Genomic DNA, 12,573 nt, shown 5'->3' on the forward strand with positions numbered 1-12,573 from the left:
AAATTAATTAAACAAATAAAGTTAAAAACAAAAATTTGGTGTCTACAAATCTATCAAGATCTAGTCCAAAATTACTTGAAAAGCAAAATAATAAAGTAGATTAGCCACTTACCTCTTCAAAGCTCCAAACCCTAGCAAAATTAACCTAAGAAGATGGCAAGATCTTCCAATAGTTCAAGCAGATTGGTGAAAGGGAAGTTTGAATTTTCAAGAATTTCAAAAAGAGTGAAGTTTCTCTCTCTCTCTCTCTCTCTCCCTCTCTCAAATTTTCGGCTAACTAAGAGGAGAAAATGAAGGAATTTTGGTTGCTTTTAAGCTAACATACTAGCCACAAGAAAGGTTTTTAAGTCAACTATGAATAGTGTCCTAAATAGTGTTTTCCACTTAAGTTTCTCGCTATCAACCCTTAGTTTTTCTAACCTTCTTTTAACTCTCAAAATCTTTCTTAACTTCACTAATATCTCAACTTATACTCTCTTAGGGTTTCGCAAATTCACTAATAAGTCATGAAATCAACAATTTTAAAGAAATTAATCACTCAAAGGTTAAAATAAACAAGCAAGAGAAACTCATTTATCACTTAACAAGTAAATCACTAAATGAATGCAAATTTTATACAAATATAATTTAAATAGAAATGCAAATAGTTGAAAAGTGAGAAAATAATTTTCCTAGGTCATCATCCGTACACTTATTCTAATTCTAAAATTTTTTTTGAATAAATCAATTAAATAGTATCATCAACTTTGAAAGAACAATTTTGTTCTGAAGATTCTGCCTTCCCCTTTGGACTTTCAATTGGATATGAGAATATAAGCAACTTTATATTGCAAGTTGTCCAAACATGCTTGTTTTCCAGGATATACAAGTTTTTTCTTCTAAGTTTCCGGTATTTTACTTGCTTGATCAGGCCAGATTATTGAAGAACTTGAGCACAGGATTGTCATGATCGAAACTTCATTAAGCAGGTTTGGAATGATGTTGGATTATGTTCAGAGAAACATCATCCAAGTCAATAAAGGAACAAACGAATTGGTGTTTGAGGATAAGCATTCAATTCTACTACCTCCTTGTGTTTCTGTATTTTGTGCGGACCAGATCCATGGAGCTTTGCATGTTCTTTAACTTTCTTTTTTATGACTTTTATTACCTGTTGATGACTAAAACATTCAGCTGCCCAAACTACTTCTTCACTTTTCAGGCACTTAATTCAATCAATTACCAGCAAAAAGAAACACTACAGAATTTCCTTGAGAGGGGTAAAGAGTTCAGAGCTTCATCACGGCGGTAAGTCTGGCACTTTTGCTTTTGTTCTATACAAAAATTCTTCCTTTTGAAAATTTCCCCATTTCTCGGATTGCTTTATGTTGTTTAATTGTGAATTTCAGTAGTTTACCGAGTACCTTTTGAGTTTATACAATTCCACCACAGAAGTTCAGTTTATAAAGAAATTGTCTGTACATTGTTCTAGATAACAGCATATTTGCATACTATTTTGTTGGTTTTTTGGGGCATGAACTAAGAAACAACACCTTAGTGTTGCAAAAAAAAGCTTATAAGAGACTTGTATTGAAGGTGGAAAATGAGCTTATGTTTTACATTCATCAACTCACTATTTATAGTGATTACATGAAACAAACTAGCAAACTATCCCATTAACAATTATCCTAAAAATCTCAACAAAATATAATCTCTTTCTACTAGCAAATCTTATCTAAAATATCTGTTAACAAACCAACATGATCTTTGGTTAACAAATATCCTTATTTTTCTAATAACTAAATTATTTTGATATTAAACATAATCTAGCAAAATATGTAGGAAAAGTTGCATATCCCAACACTCCTCCTTGCCACTTTTGCTGCAGATTTTGAATTGTCTTCTCAAATCTTTGAATCTTGTTTTGGACGAGACTTTTGTAAGAAATTCTGCAATTGATGATTAGCCTTGCAATGAACTTCTTCTTTTGTCTTCTCATGCCAAACTCCACATAAAAGATGATTTTTTTTAATGTTTCCAAATAACCTTCTCATAGGTTTAAAATGGAACATCTTTTGACGATGTTTGAACCTATACAGAAAATATGAAATTCTGCATGGTTCTTTATTTTGCCATCACCATCAAAATCTGTAGACCCAAACACAGAAATGTTATAATCTTGATAAATATCAGGAATCAATTTGATATCTCCTGACTTATCAATGATTTCCTCCTGAATTTTTCAGGATCTGAATTCTTGATTTCATCATCATGTTCCACTTTAGAATTGTTAAAATCTGACCAATTCATAGTGAAACTTCTCCTTTTTATTTTAATTGAGAATAATTTATTCTCAATCAAATCATCAGCCATTATCTTTGTGAAAACGGCATCAAAAACTGATATGTGAATGCTGGCCTTGGATCTCTGTCTAACTGCAACTCTGTGGTCTCTAATTTGTGTATCCATCAGCTCTTCAAATGCTGATGAAACAAAATTCGTCTCCACCATATCCCGTAGATCATTGACTACCAAATAAGTCCAAAATTTTATGGCCCAAATTTGGTAAGTTTCACCACTAAAAGTTGAAATATTTGACAAAAAGTTCTTTCCTGTCATGGCTTTGAACTTATAAAGGATCCTCACCAATGCATCACTCTAAAAAAAAAGACTCAGGCCCTTAAGATATAGGCTCTTGATACCACTTTGTTGGTTTTTTGGGGCATGAACTAAGAAACAACACCTTAGTGTTGCAAAAAAAGCTTATAAGAGACTTGTATTGAAGGTGGAAAATGAGCTTATGTTTTACATTCATCAACTCACTATTTATAGTGATTACATGAAACAAACTAGCAAACTATCCCATTAACAATTATCCTAAAAATCTCAACAAAATATAATCTCTTTCTACTAGCAAATCTTATCTAAAATATCTGTTAACAAACCAACATGATCTTTGGTTAACAAATATCCTTATTTTTCTAATAACTAAATTATTTTGATATTAAACATAATCTAGCAAAATATGTAGGAAAAGTTGCATATCCCAACATATTTTTTCATCAGTTTTTTGGCATTTTGTTCAATCATTTAGGCAAATGTTCAATTAGTTCGTTTTAATTTTATATAGTTGGTAATCTTCTGCAATATCAGATGAATTTCAAGTCTTGGGCTCTTTAATTTGCTTAAGGACAGTTTGCCTGACTCAGATTTTTTTTCCCTGCAGTTATGTCCTTTTTTTAGCATAGGTAATGTTTTATTTGGATTGTTACAAGTTTTTGCAGAGGTAATAGATTCTCTTTTCTTCTTCTTTTTCTTCTTGACATATCTGCTCCCGTACTCAACAAAAAGAAAAACTAAAGAATCTTCTTCCCCATCTTTAGATTATCTCTTCATAGCTGTCATGCTTGTGCCTGATTTGATAGTTAGCAGATGTCCTATTCATTTCTTTCTTGAAGTTTAGACTATAATTATCAGACTGGATTGATAAGAATACAAACGAAAACCTATGCAGGTCACTTATTGCCAGCTTGTCAACTGCAAATTGCTATAAATCTGAACATTTGAAGAGACCAGAAAATTGTGCCATGGGTGAGTATTTTTTCTATTTCTGTTTCTTTCTCCATTTATAGTTATATTCTCGTGGTCTGATCTTTCACTTTATGACGGATTCTCCTCCTAAGCCTAAGACTTTGCTTTGGTCGAGCCAATGAATTCCCTCTGCCACTAGCTTATAAAATGAAGCCACCCACGTTATCCTTGCTACGCTACATCAAAGGCTGGTGTGAAAGACTTCCTCGCTTCATTCTAAACCAATATCAGGGACGTGGGGGACTCCAGTTAGAACAAAAAAATATCGAAGATGAAGAGTAAAGTTAAGCCTTTGCTGCTATCAGAACAATTCACTGCAGATGGATGCGGAGTACGCTTCCACTATAGGTATTGGTGGAGCTTTTGTTATGTAAGTTGTAGTTAGGCTGCATTGAAGAATTAATCTGTTCCATTGGTATCTGGGCAGTTGAAAATGTTTGGCCTGTAAGAAAATGTTCTCTATTGCTGTACTTTTCCTCCATCTTCTGACAATCTACTATCAAAAGGAGATGATGAGTGTGTATGTATGCAAGTTTTCTGCAGGAGGAATTAGGTGTGATGTCAAAAGCTCTGAATCCACTTGAAATTGATCAAAACATGCTTCAGGGATAATGAGAAAGCATATTTTCAGTCTCCTTTTCCATCATTTATGTCTTCATTGGTCTTGATTCTCCATCTTTTGTACTTCTTATGTTCAGGTTTTAATAAACTCTACTTGAGTTAGTTGGCCTGCTTAATATTGCAAAATGACTGCTGTGCTGCTCCATTTTTTAACGTCTTAGTTTTATCTATGTGCATTCAATAGTGGACTATTTCTCACATTCTTTTTCACTTCTGAAATTTGTTGGAAACAAAAAACAAAAATTGTTCTTTTTAGAAAAGGAATCATATCCTAAATGGAGTTCATTTTGTTGTCTTTTAGCTACTGATTGATTTTAATGACAACTTTCAGATCTATTGGACAATTTAAGACCACTAAAAAAAAAATAGTTTTAGATAATAATAAAAGTATAGTGCCACGAAAATTCAAGACATTAGTTAGAAGATTTTAGAATCAAAACAGGGAGAAATAAGGAACATCATAGGTTTTTTGCAATATGACGATACAATTTTAGTTTTTTTAGATGCATCTTAGGCTTTAAGTTGATTGCCGTATCTTGGCAAGGCAACCCTGATGACATTTAAGGTTCATTTTTCCCCTTCAAATGCAACTGGATCTGCAGCCATGGCGATACCCTCATCTCTGCCTGACTTTTGATAACAGACATAAGCCTTACTTTAAACTGTCATAAGCACTGCTCCACATGCATCTGAGGCCAAGAATGTGTACAAAAAATTGTGGTCTTTTGTTTTTGTTATTTGTATTTTCAGTTGTTAAAGTTGAGGATTTTGGCTGGTTTCTTGACTCCGAGTGAGGGGTTCTTGCATGTGCAAAAGCCTAGGAATTTTGTGTTCTAGAATTCTGATTATCAGGTGAGTCAATAAAGTTCTGGTTTTTCATTTTGTATTTTTTCCTTTTTTTCCCGTTTTACAAATTTTGCTCAAAGTTAAAATTTGATTGCTATTGAAGGATTGATTGAGGTATAGCAAGTTGACATTTCTTACGTTGTGTAATAATCTTTGCTTAGGGAAAGATGTGTGTGTGTGTGTTCTAATCTTGGACTAAAATGTTTGCAGTTTGAACTAAAATGTATGTACGTTTGCTGCATAGAGGAAGTGATGATTAATCATTTGAGTGAGGGGGAATAGTCTGGGAATTATGTGCTATTCACAGTTTGCTTTTTAATCTGCAGCTGTATTATTTTTGTCAAACTATGTGGCTTTGGATATTACTGTGAATTTGAGAAAATAGACATTATTGCTTGGTCTTGGTTCATATTTTAAGTTTGGGGGTGAATTTGTTGCAATATTTATCAATGCAGTTGACGTTAGGTGTATTGATACACACGCATGCACGCACACACTCACACTTACACTTGTATTTGTGCTTCTCTGGATTGGCTCAGCTTATGAAAATTATTCTTGAATTCACCATAAAACTATTTCATCATAATGTTTGGTAATGTAAGTTTTGCTCATTAGTTCATTGAGAAAACAGTGCTTGAAAGTCCTTATTCTCAAGTTGGTAGTGCAGAAGTGTGTCTCCTTTTTCGCCAACTAGCTACTACCTATTGGAAGTCCTCGTGCGATCGCTGTGCATTGAGCTTGTTGGATATTCATGATGTTTGAACACCCTAAAGTTGGTGCTTATGTGATATCCATGATGCCGTTCGATGAGGATGTGCATTTATACTACGTTGGAACATCGTCTGCCATGCGAGTTTTCTTCTACGAGCCATCCTTTACCGCCCAACAGAAAGAGTTTACAAGTATCGAAAGCTAATGATGTACAAGTAGCAGGTCTCGCTTTGTTTAATTTGAAGTAAACATGATGAATACTTGGTGTTCTTTATGTAAAACTAAATGCATTATCACTCTAAGTTTGTGGATAGCTAATTTTTTGCATAAATAGAAGTATTGAGTCTTTTACTTGCAAAGCCTCTTTTTTTTTTTTGGATAGGAGGCAGATAGCCTCTTCACAAACAAATAATAGACATTCTCTGACTGGCATCACAATCAACCTCTGAATGTTTGAAAAACAGGACTTGGCTTATTTGGTTCTTCAACTGATATATAGAATGCAATGAATAATTTCTTTTGTAATAATATCATCGACAAAATAAATTTTTCTGTTGAAGTAGCTGTTTTCTGCACCATTGCTTCATGGTAAAAGTAATTCTTTGCTGAAATAGAGCACTCTGCCAGGATTTTGGAGGCAAGCATCTGATTTTTCCTCTTCATTTCCTGTTTGTCTAAATGCATTATCACTCCAATCATTATTCTTCGATTTTTTTCCACCCTTTTTAATTCAACAGCACATAATCTCTCTTTGGTGGACACTTTATAATCCTCAAACTATGCGCAGCATGGTTTTCACCTCCTAGTTTTATTAAAGAAAAAAAAAAAAAAAAAAAGACAGTTACCACGTTTTATAGTTGCATGGGAACAAATGTAACCCTAATACCTTGCACAGTTGCACCAGCCCAGCATCCCCGGAAAGTGATACTTCAACATATTTCAGCAAAGAAAATTCAAATAATCCACCATGGTCTGAAGGTGCATTTCAAAAACATAGTCAAATAAATTGATAAATAATAACATATCATCTAATATTATCTTACAGAAGTACTCTTCTTGGTGGCACCAATCTCTGGTACTCTTGTACCAAATATCACACGTGAAGAGGAAGAAGTGTGTGCCTGCATGCGCGTGTGAATGCGTGAGGAGCAAAACTACAGTTGATACGAAGGGTTAAGGATAGTTTACTAGATTAAACTAACAACTAATTTAGGATTGCTTTTGGTATATGCGTCTGTGTCCTCTCTACAATTTCACCCTTTTAGATGGGCCTTGGTCTATAATGGGATCTAAGGTAGCTGTTTGAAGTTCTGCTTGTTGGTCTTCGGAACCTTTCTCTCCTTCTGCAGTTGTTGGGGGAGTATAACCCTCTGGAAAAGCAGGTGCTGGAGGGGCTGCTGGTAGCTGCAAAATTGGAATAAACAACATTTTAGTACTAGAAATGCTTTAAACCTAAAGAAAACTCTTGAATAATGTTTAGTCATGTTGTTGAATATGTGTGTCAAAGAAGATTGCTGTACATATTTAAATCTAAATGGTAGCAAAAACGTATCAACGCCTTATGATGTATTGCATATACAAGCATGGTTATAAATTTTTATAACACTAAACTTCACCAAGCTGACAAGAATCTGTCTGCTGCATTATTCATTTACAACTTAAAATAGGGTTTGTCATGAGATTTACCTGCAATACTTTTTCATAAATCTAAAAATATGTTTCTAAGGTGCAAGATACTTGCCAAGAGTCTGAATTCAAGCAACTGAAACTTGTTACCGTAACTTTTGTTACAATAGATATTCACTCTTTTCATTCAACTCTCCTCTATCCTTTCCTCATAAGTCCCATGTTTGTCAAACTAAGTTTTCATACTTTTTAACATCTCACTCACTCATTGTGCTCCTTTAGTACTATAACAACATGAGTCACCAGTACAGTTGCAAAAGAGAAGAAATATTCAAATCTTGCCAAAACACACAAAATTTTTTAAAAAAATGACTTTTCCGATTTAATATATTTGCCCAACACATTTTATGCATTAGATGCTTTTCATGGAAGCAAATGTTTCGTGCCCATTTAGCATTCCCCATCAGCAGAGCCATAAAAGTAAATGTTCAGGCACTACAGATAACTGTAATTCCCATTAACATACTGATCCCTTTCAAGCTAGACACGAGTGATTATCATGAACAATGAGGCATGTATAATCTGTGTTCAAACACGTATAGATTACCTTGCGTTGTAGTGATGCAAGAATGTGATCTACCCGCTTAATTTCTTTGAAGTCAATAGTCTCTTTAGAAGCCTTTGATTCAGATGCAGTTGTCTCATTTTCAGCATCAACTGCATCAACACATTACAAGAATTCAACGGAAATGGCAATCCCCATAAACTACCAAGCAGGTCCATTATAACTGAAAAAGTGAAGATAATAGATGAAATGGTAACTTACTACTAAATTCTAAAAAATATGTGCCAAAATTATACAGAACCATTTCTAGCTAAGCATAAATCTAGCCACTACTGCCACTTAATCACAGGATTTTGTAGTGTCGCAAGACCACAGTGCTGACATAGTTCAGACCTCAGAAGAGGAGTAAATTGCTAAAAGATTCCTAGAAGAATTATATACTGATTATTCCATCTGAGTTTCCAGATTCCAAATGATTAACACAACAAGCATCTTATACCATCAAATGTAGAAATATAAATGCCAAGATACCATATCCAATCTTTTCCAATTTTGAGGCTACAGTATTGAAGGCTTTTGATATATGATACAGTGCCCGTCCCTGCCACATGAGTAAACAACTGGATTTAAGATGGTATTGAAAAAGGAGGAAGAATAAATATATTCATAAGGTTACAATATACAGTACAAACTTAAAAATCATCAATCAAAATCCACAATAATATGCTATGACAATTTCAGACTGACACATTGAAAACTTGTAGCTTTTCCTCAGTCAATGGAAAAAACATGCAACTAGTAATAACTTGTAGCTTCTCCTCACTCAAAGAATAAAGGGCGGATGCTATGACTCGCTTACATAGTGTGCAATGGCTATGGTAAATTATATCGTAAGAGAATCAAATGGAGATGGCATATACTATACACATAACACTAGAATGAGACCTCCATAGTGGGAGGTGGATAGGACAATTCCTAAATCTGCATAACTAACAAAAAGAAAGAACAAACAGACATAATTCATTACAACTGAAAACATGAAAAAAATTTATCCAAGAACTACCAATCCCGCCATGCAGGTGGTTTAAACCTATACTAAATCCAAAAATAGGAAGCAAGATTCTCAGTGGAAAAAATCACAGCCCAAATTAACAAAATAATGTTATATTTCAATTAATTGCGAGTTACTCTGAATGCATGAGAGGCAAGTCTGGCATGGGCTCAACCTCAACATATGTAACCCAGAGTAACATGACAGAGGTGTTCCTGAATGTGTCCAACTGCAACATCAACTTGGGAACAAGTAATATCAAGAATTACACCACGGTAGCCAGCAAACTACAAAATATTTAAGTGAAATACAGGTATAGCCATTTATAAAGCAGATACTTGAAAGTTTATGTGCTCCAATCTTTGCAAGCTCTCCAAACCAAATGTGACTAAAAGATTTTGTTTTTTCCAGTTTTTGCATAATTCAGAAAAAGGAAAGGAACACTACCCCCCTCACTTCACTCTCCGCTATCAAGCACAGCCTCAGGACAAAATGTTAAAAGAAGAATACACGTCCAAACCAATCAAAAATCTCATCCAACTGGATAACAGAAACTCAAGAACAGTTTTCCAAATGAATGAATTTGCATAAGTTGCCACAATTGCAAGATCATTGCTTCATACATTTACCAACAAAAAAACAAGATAATAGCTAAAAGATACTAACAAGTCGAGATGCAAACACATTGCAAAGCTGAGGAGCTTGGTATATTGACCCATCCAGGACATAATAAGTGAGCATCGGGATTACTTTCTCAGGGCCATCCCTCTTTTGTTTACGGATGACAAAAAGATGGGGCTCCATAGCTTCACTTAAGGTGTACTCTGTACCCGTCATTTTCCTGCATAGCGACAAGCACACTACATAGTCATACAAGGGATTTGTCATGTTCCTCACCGCTTCTGGTTATGCTTAAACTTAAAAATATTGCCCTGCTTTTCCTCAAAATATCAATAGTGCTTCATACCTGCAAGCTTTCCTAGACTAAAATGAGATATAAGGAATAAAATTACCAATCAACATACAGTTGCCAAAAGCATCATTTTTAACTAGGTCATCTACATCTCATGCACTTAGCTTCTTCAACCGGGCACTCATTGCTGACCATGTTTAAATTTCACATCCAAATTCAAAAAAGGAAAAGATACTCAGGGAAAAAGAATAATTTGAAGGAACGAAAGAAAACGAAGCTAACCAACAAAACCTCAACGCTCATTCAAATCACCAACCAATTTATAAACAACTTTTCTCTCTCCAACAATTTAAACATAATTAACATCAATTATTCCCCAGCTCCCCATCAAATATTAAGACTAACAAATAGGGAATCCACACACTAAAATCTGTACATTCTAAAATAACCAAGCCGCGTATCAACCAAACATGACATCCAAAACCAATTAAAGAGCCAATCAACATCAACAACTATTCTAGACATGGGTTAGGGAGTGCGGGATTGAGAGACAGAGACAGAGACGGAGAGAGAGGAAGAAGCTTACGAGAGATGGGAGGCATCAAGGGGGTGAATGGAGCGTAGACGGAGCTGTTCATTGTTGCAAGTCCACTCATAGAATGGCGAGAGAGCAAAGTAATCGAAGACTAAGTTTCGGTCAAGAGGGTAGGTGTTCAGCCATAGCTGGTCCCTGAAGCATATTCCGGTCATGTCCGTCCCCGGAAGTGGTGGAGCTGGGGGTGCTACTCCGTCAATGTTCGCGCTCCCCGCTGGTGCACTCGGCGTCGCAGCCATCTTTTCCTACTCTCAAGTCTCAATTGGTTTAGGCAGAATTTCTTCCACTTTCCCGTTCAAACAAACGCCTTTTCTTGTTCTACTCAATGTTTTCAGAACCGAACCGGACCAGCCGGTTCGACCGGTCCGACCGCAAACCGGTAGCATCAACGATCCGGTCCAGCATCACACCTGGAAACTAATAGAAAACCGCTAGGAACCGGACGAACCGTTTAAACCGTAAACTGGCAGTTCATAAATTTTCAAACAATAGACCTGAAATTGAAAACAATAACAAGAATAGAGGCAGCTAAGATTCGAACTCGGGCCTTCATGATCACAATAGGTATGCTTATCACCAATCTACAACCAAGGGACAAGCTTTTTTTTGTGTAGAATTTTACTTAATCTAATCAAAATATAAAATTAGATTAAATAAAAAAAAAAACCCTAGCATTGGCTTCAGACGGCACCATTCCTTCAATTCACTTTCTTTCTCAGCCGCACAGACGCACAGACGGCACCATTTCTCATTTTGTCCTTGACTTCACTTCACTTTCTCAGTTCCTCCATTCCTTCAATCTCCAGTTAATCTATTTTTTTTTCTTCATCATCCTTCCACATCCAAATATCCACGACAAGATCAGCACACTATTATTTTTAGACGGGACTCCAAAGCTTTGCATCTTGGTAAGTTTAATTTTTGCCTTTTCTTGATTTTTGTTTTCTATATTATCTTTAGTGGATTTTTTTGTATTTTCTTCTTTTTTCCCCCAAATTTTCATCCGTTTATGAATCATAAATTATTTGGCAGTCATGTTTGGAGAAGTTATTTTTTGGATGAAGTATCAAATTAATAAAATTAGTCATGTTTGGTTTTTTAATTTTGTATTTTTCTGGAATTAATATTTGGAATGCCCTTTTTTTGTTCCATTGATATTGTTTGTGACAGTAACCGTATGCAACTAATTTATGATTTATGATTATAGTATGCAACCGTATGCCCTTTTTTTATTCAACTAATTTCTGTGACCAAAAACTAATTTCTGCTCAAATGTTCAAAGTTCATACGGCTTTTTTTATTTAATCAATATTATTTCAACTTGAAGTTTGTCTAATTAAAGGAGCGCAGGGATTTCTTTTGTCTGTAGGACCTCTGGGTTTAACAAACACAAGAACTTTGATAGTATCGTTGAACCGGCCAGTCCGACCGATCGGCCGGTCTGATCGATCGGACCGTGAACCGCCCCCCTCTCCGGTTCACTGGCCGGTCCGAGTTTAAAAACATTGGTTCTACTGACGAAAGACCGGTTGGCATAGGCAATGTGGGCCCAATTCAATCACCAAAAATTCTTCCAAGGGTTAAAAAAAAAAAAGGAATACACTAACAAAAAATTTGGAGCAATGACACTTTAGGGGGCAAAAAAAGCACAAAAACGAATAGAGCATGGTCTGTATCTCCTTGTCCTCGTAACATTGGTTTTAATACCATTTTTTAACTTGATTTTCGATTTAAACAATGTCAACTTCAATAAACATGAAACCAAATATTTAAAGTGAAAACATAAAGAATCAGGACACTAACCAAGTTACAAGATAATGAACGAAGACCCCGTTGAGCTTTGCCAGAGGCATTTCCTGTCTACAGATGAGAGAAAGGAAGAGTCGATTCAAACTAAGGGGGCCAAATATACGGATGGAGATAGGGAGAGGAGGAGAATTGGTGGAGCAAAAGAGGATTTGTGGGCAGAGGAGTGGCGGAGAAAGAGAAAGCAAGGAGGAGTTGTGCGATCAATAAAAGTAGCTAGTAAGGAGAATGAAATGTCTTGCCCTGCCGAAAATATTTTATTTATCCAT

The 12,573-nt window shown here is 35.3% G+C and overlaps 1 protein-coding gene and 1 long non-coding RNA gene across 4 annotated transcripts; one reads left to right on the plus strand and one right to left on the minus strand.

Moving 5' to 3' along the window:
- The first annotated feature begins 1,143 nt into the window (after window positions 1-1,143).
- On the plus strand, window positions 1,144-6,107 carry LOC113733731 (uncharacterized). 3 transcript variants are annotated; one of them, XR_011841665.1, is made up of 3 exons: window positions 1,144-1,287; window positions 3,494-3,570; window positions 3,663-5,419. It is a non-coding gene; the product is annotated as an uncharacterized lncRNA (long non-coding RNA). The 3 variants fall into 3 exon arrangements; XR_011841666.1 differs by lacking the exon at window positions 1,144-1,287 and adding an exon at window positions 5,705-6,107 and having other exon boundaries at window positions 3,115-3,570; window positions 3,663-3,918; XR_011841664.1 differs by lacking the exon at window positions 1,144-1,287 and having other exon boundaries at window positions 3,095-3,570.
- Window positions 6,108-6,731: 624 nt separating this feature from the next.
- Window positions 6,732-10,796, minus strand: LOC113734942 (mediator of RNA polymerase II transcription subunit 6-like). Its single transcript, XM_027261723.2, has 5 exons — window positions 10,490-10,796; window positions 9,657-9,831; window positions 8,471-8,540; window positions 7,982-8,091; window positions 6,732-7,152 (listed from the first exon to the last, which is right to left on the minus strand). The coding sequence occupies exons 1-5, from the start codon at window positions 10,735-10,737 to the stop codon at window positions 6,994-6,996; spliced, it is 762 nt and encodes a 253-aa protein (XP_027117524.1). The 5' UTR covers window positions 10,738-10,796; the 3' UTR covers window positions 6,732-6,993.
- Window positions 10,797-12,573: the final 1,777 nt, after the last annotated feature.

This window comes from Coffea arabica, chromosome 3c (assembly GCF_036785885.1).
Source record: "Coffea arabica cultivar ET-39 chromosome 3c, Coffea Arabica ET-39 HiFi, whole genome shotgun sequence".
Lineage (NCBI taxonomy): Eukaryota > Viridiplantae > Streptophyta > Magnoliopsida > Gentianales > Rubiaceae > Coffea > Coffea arabica.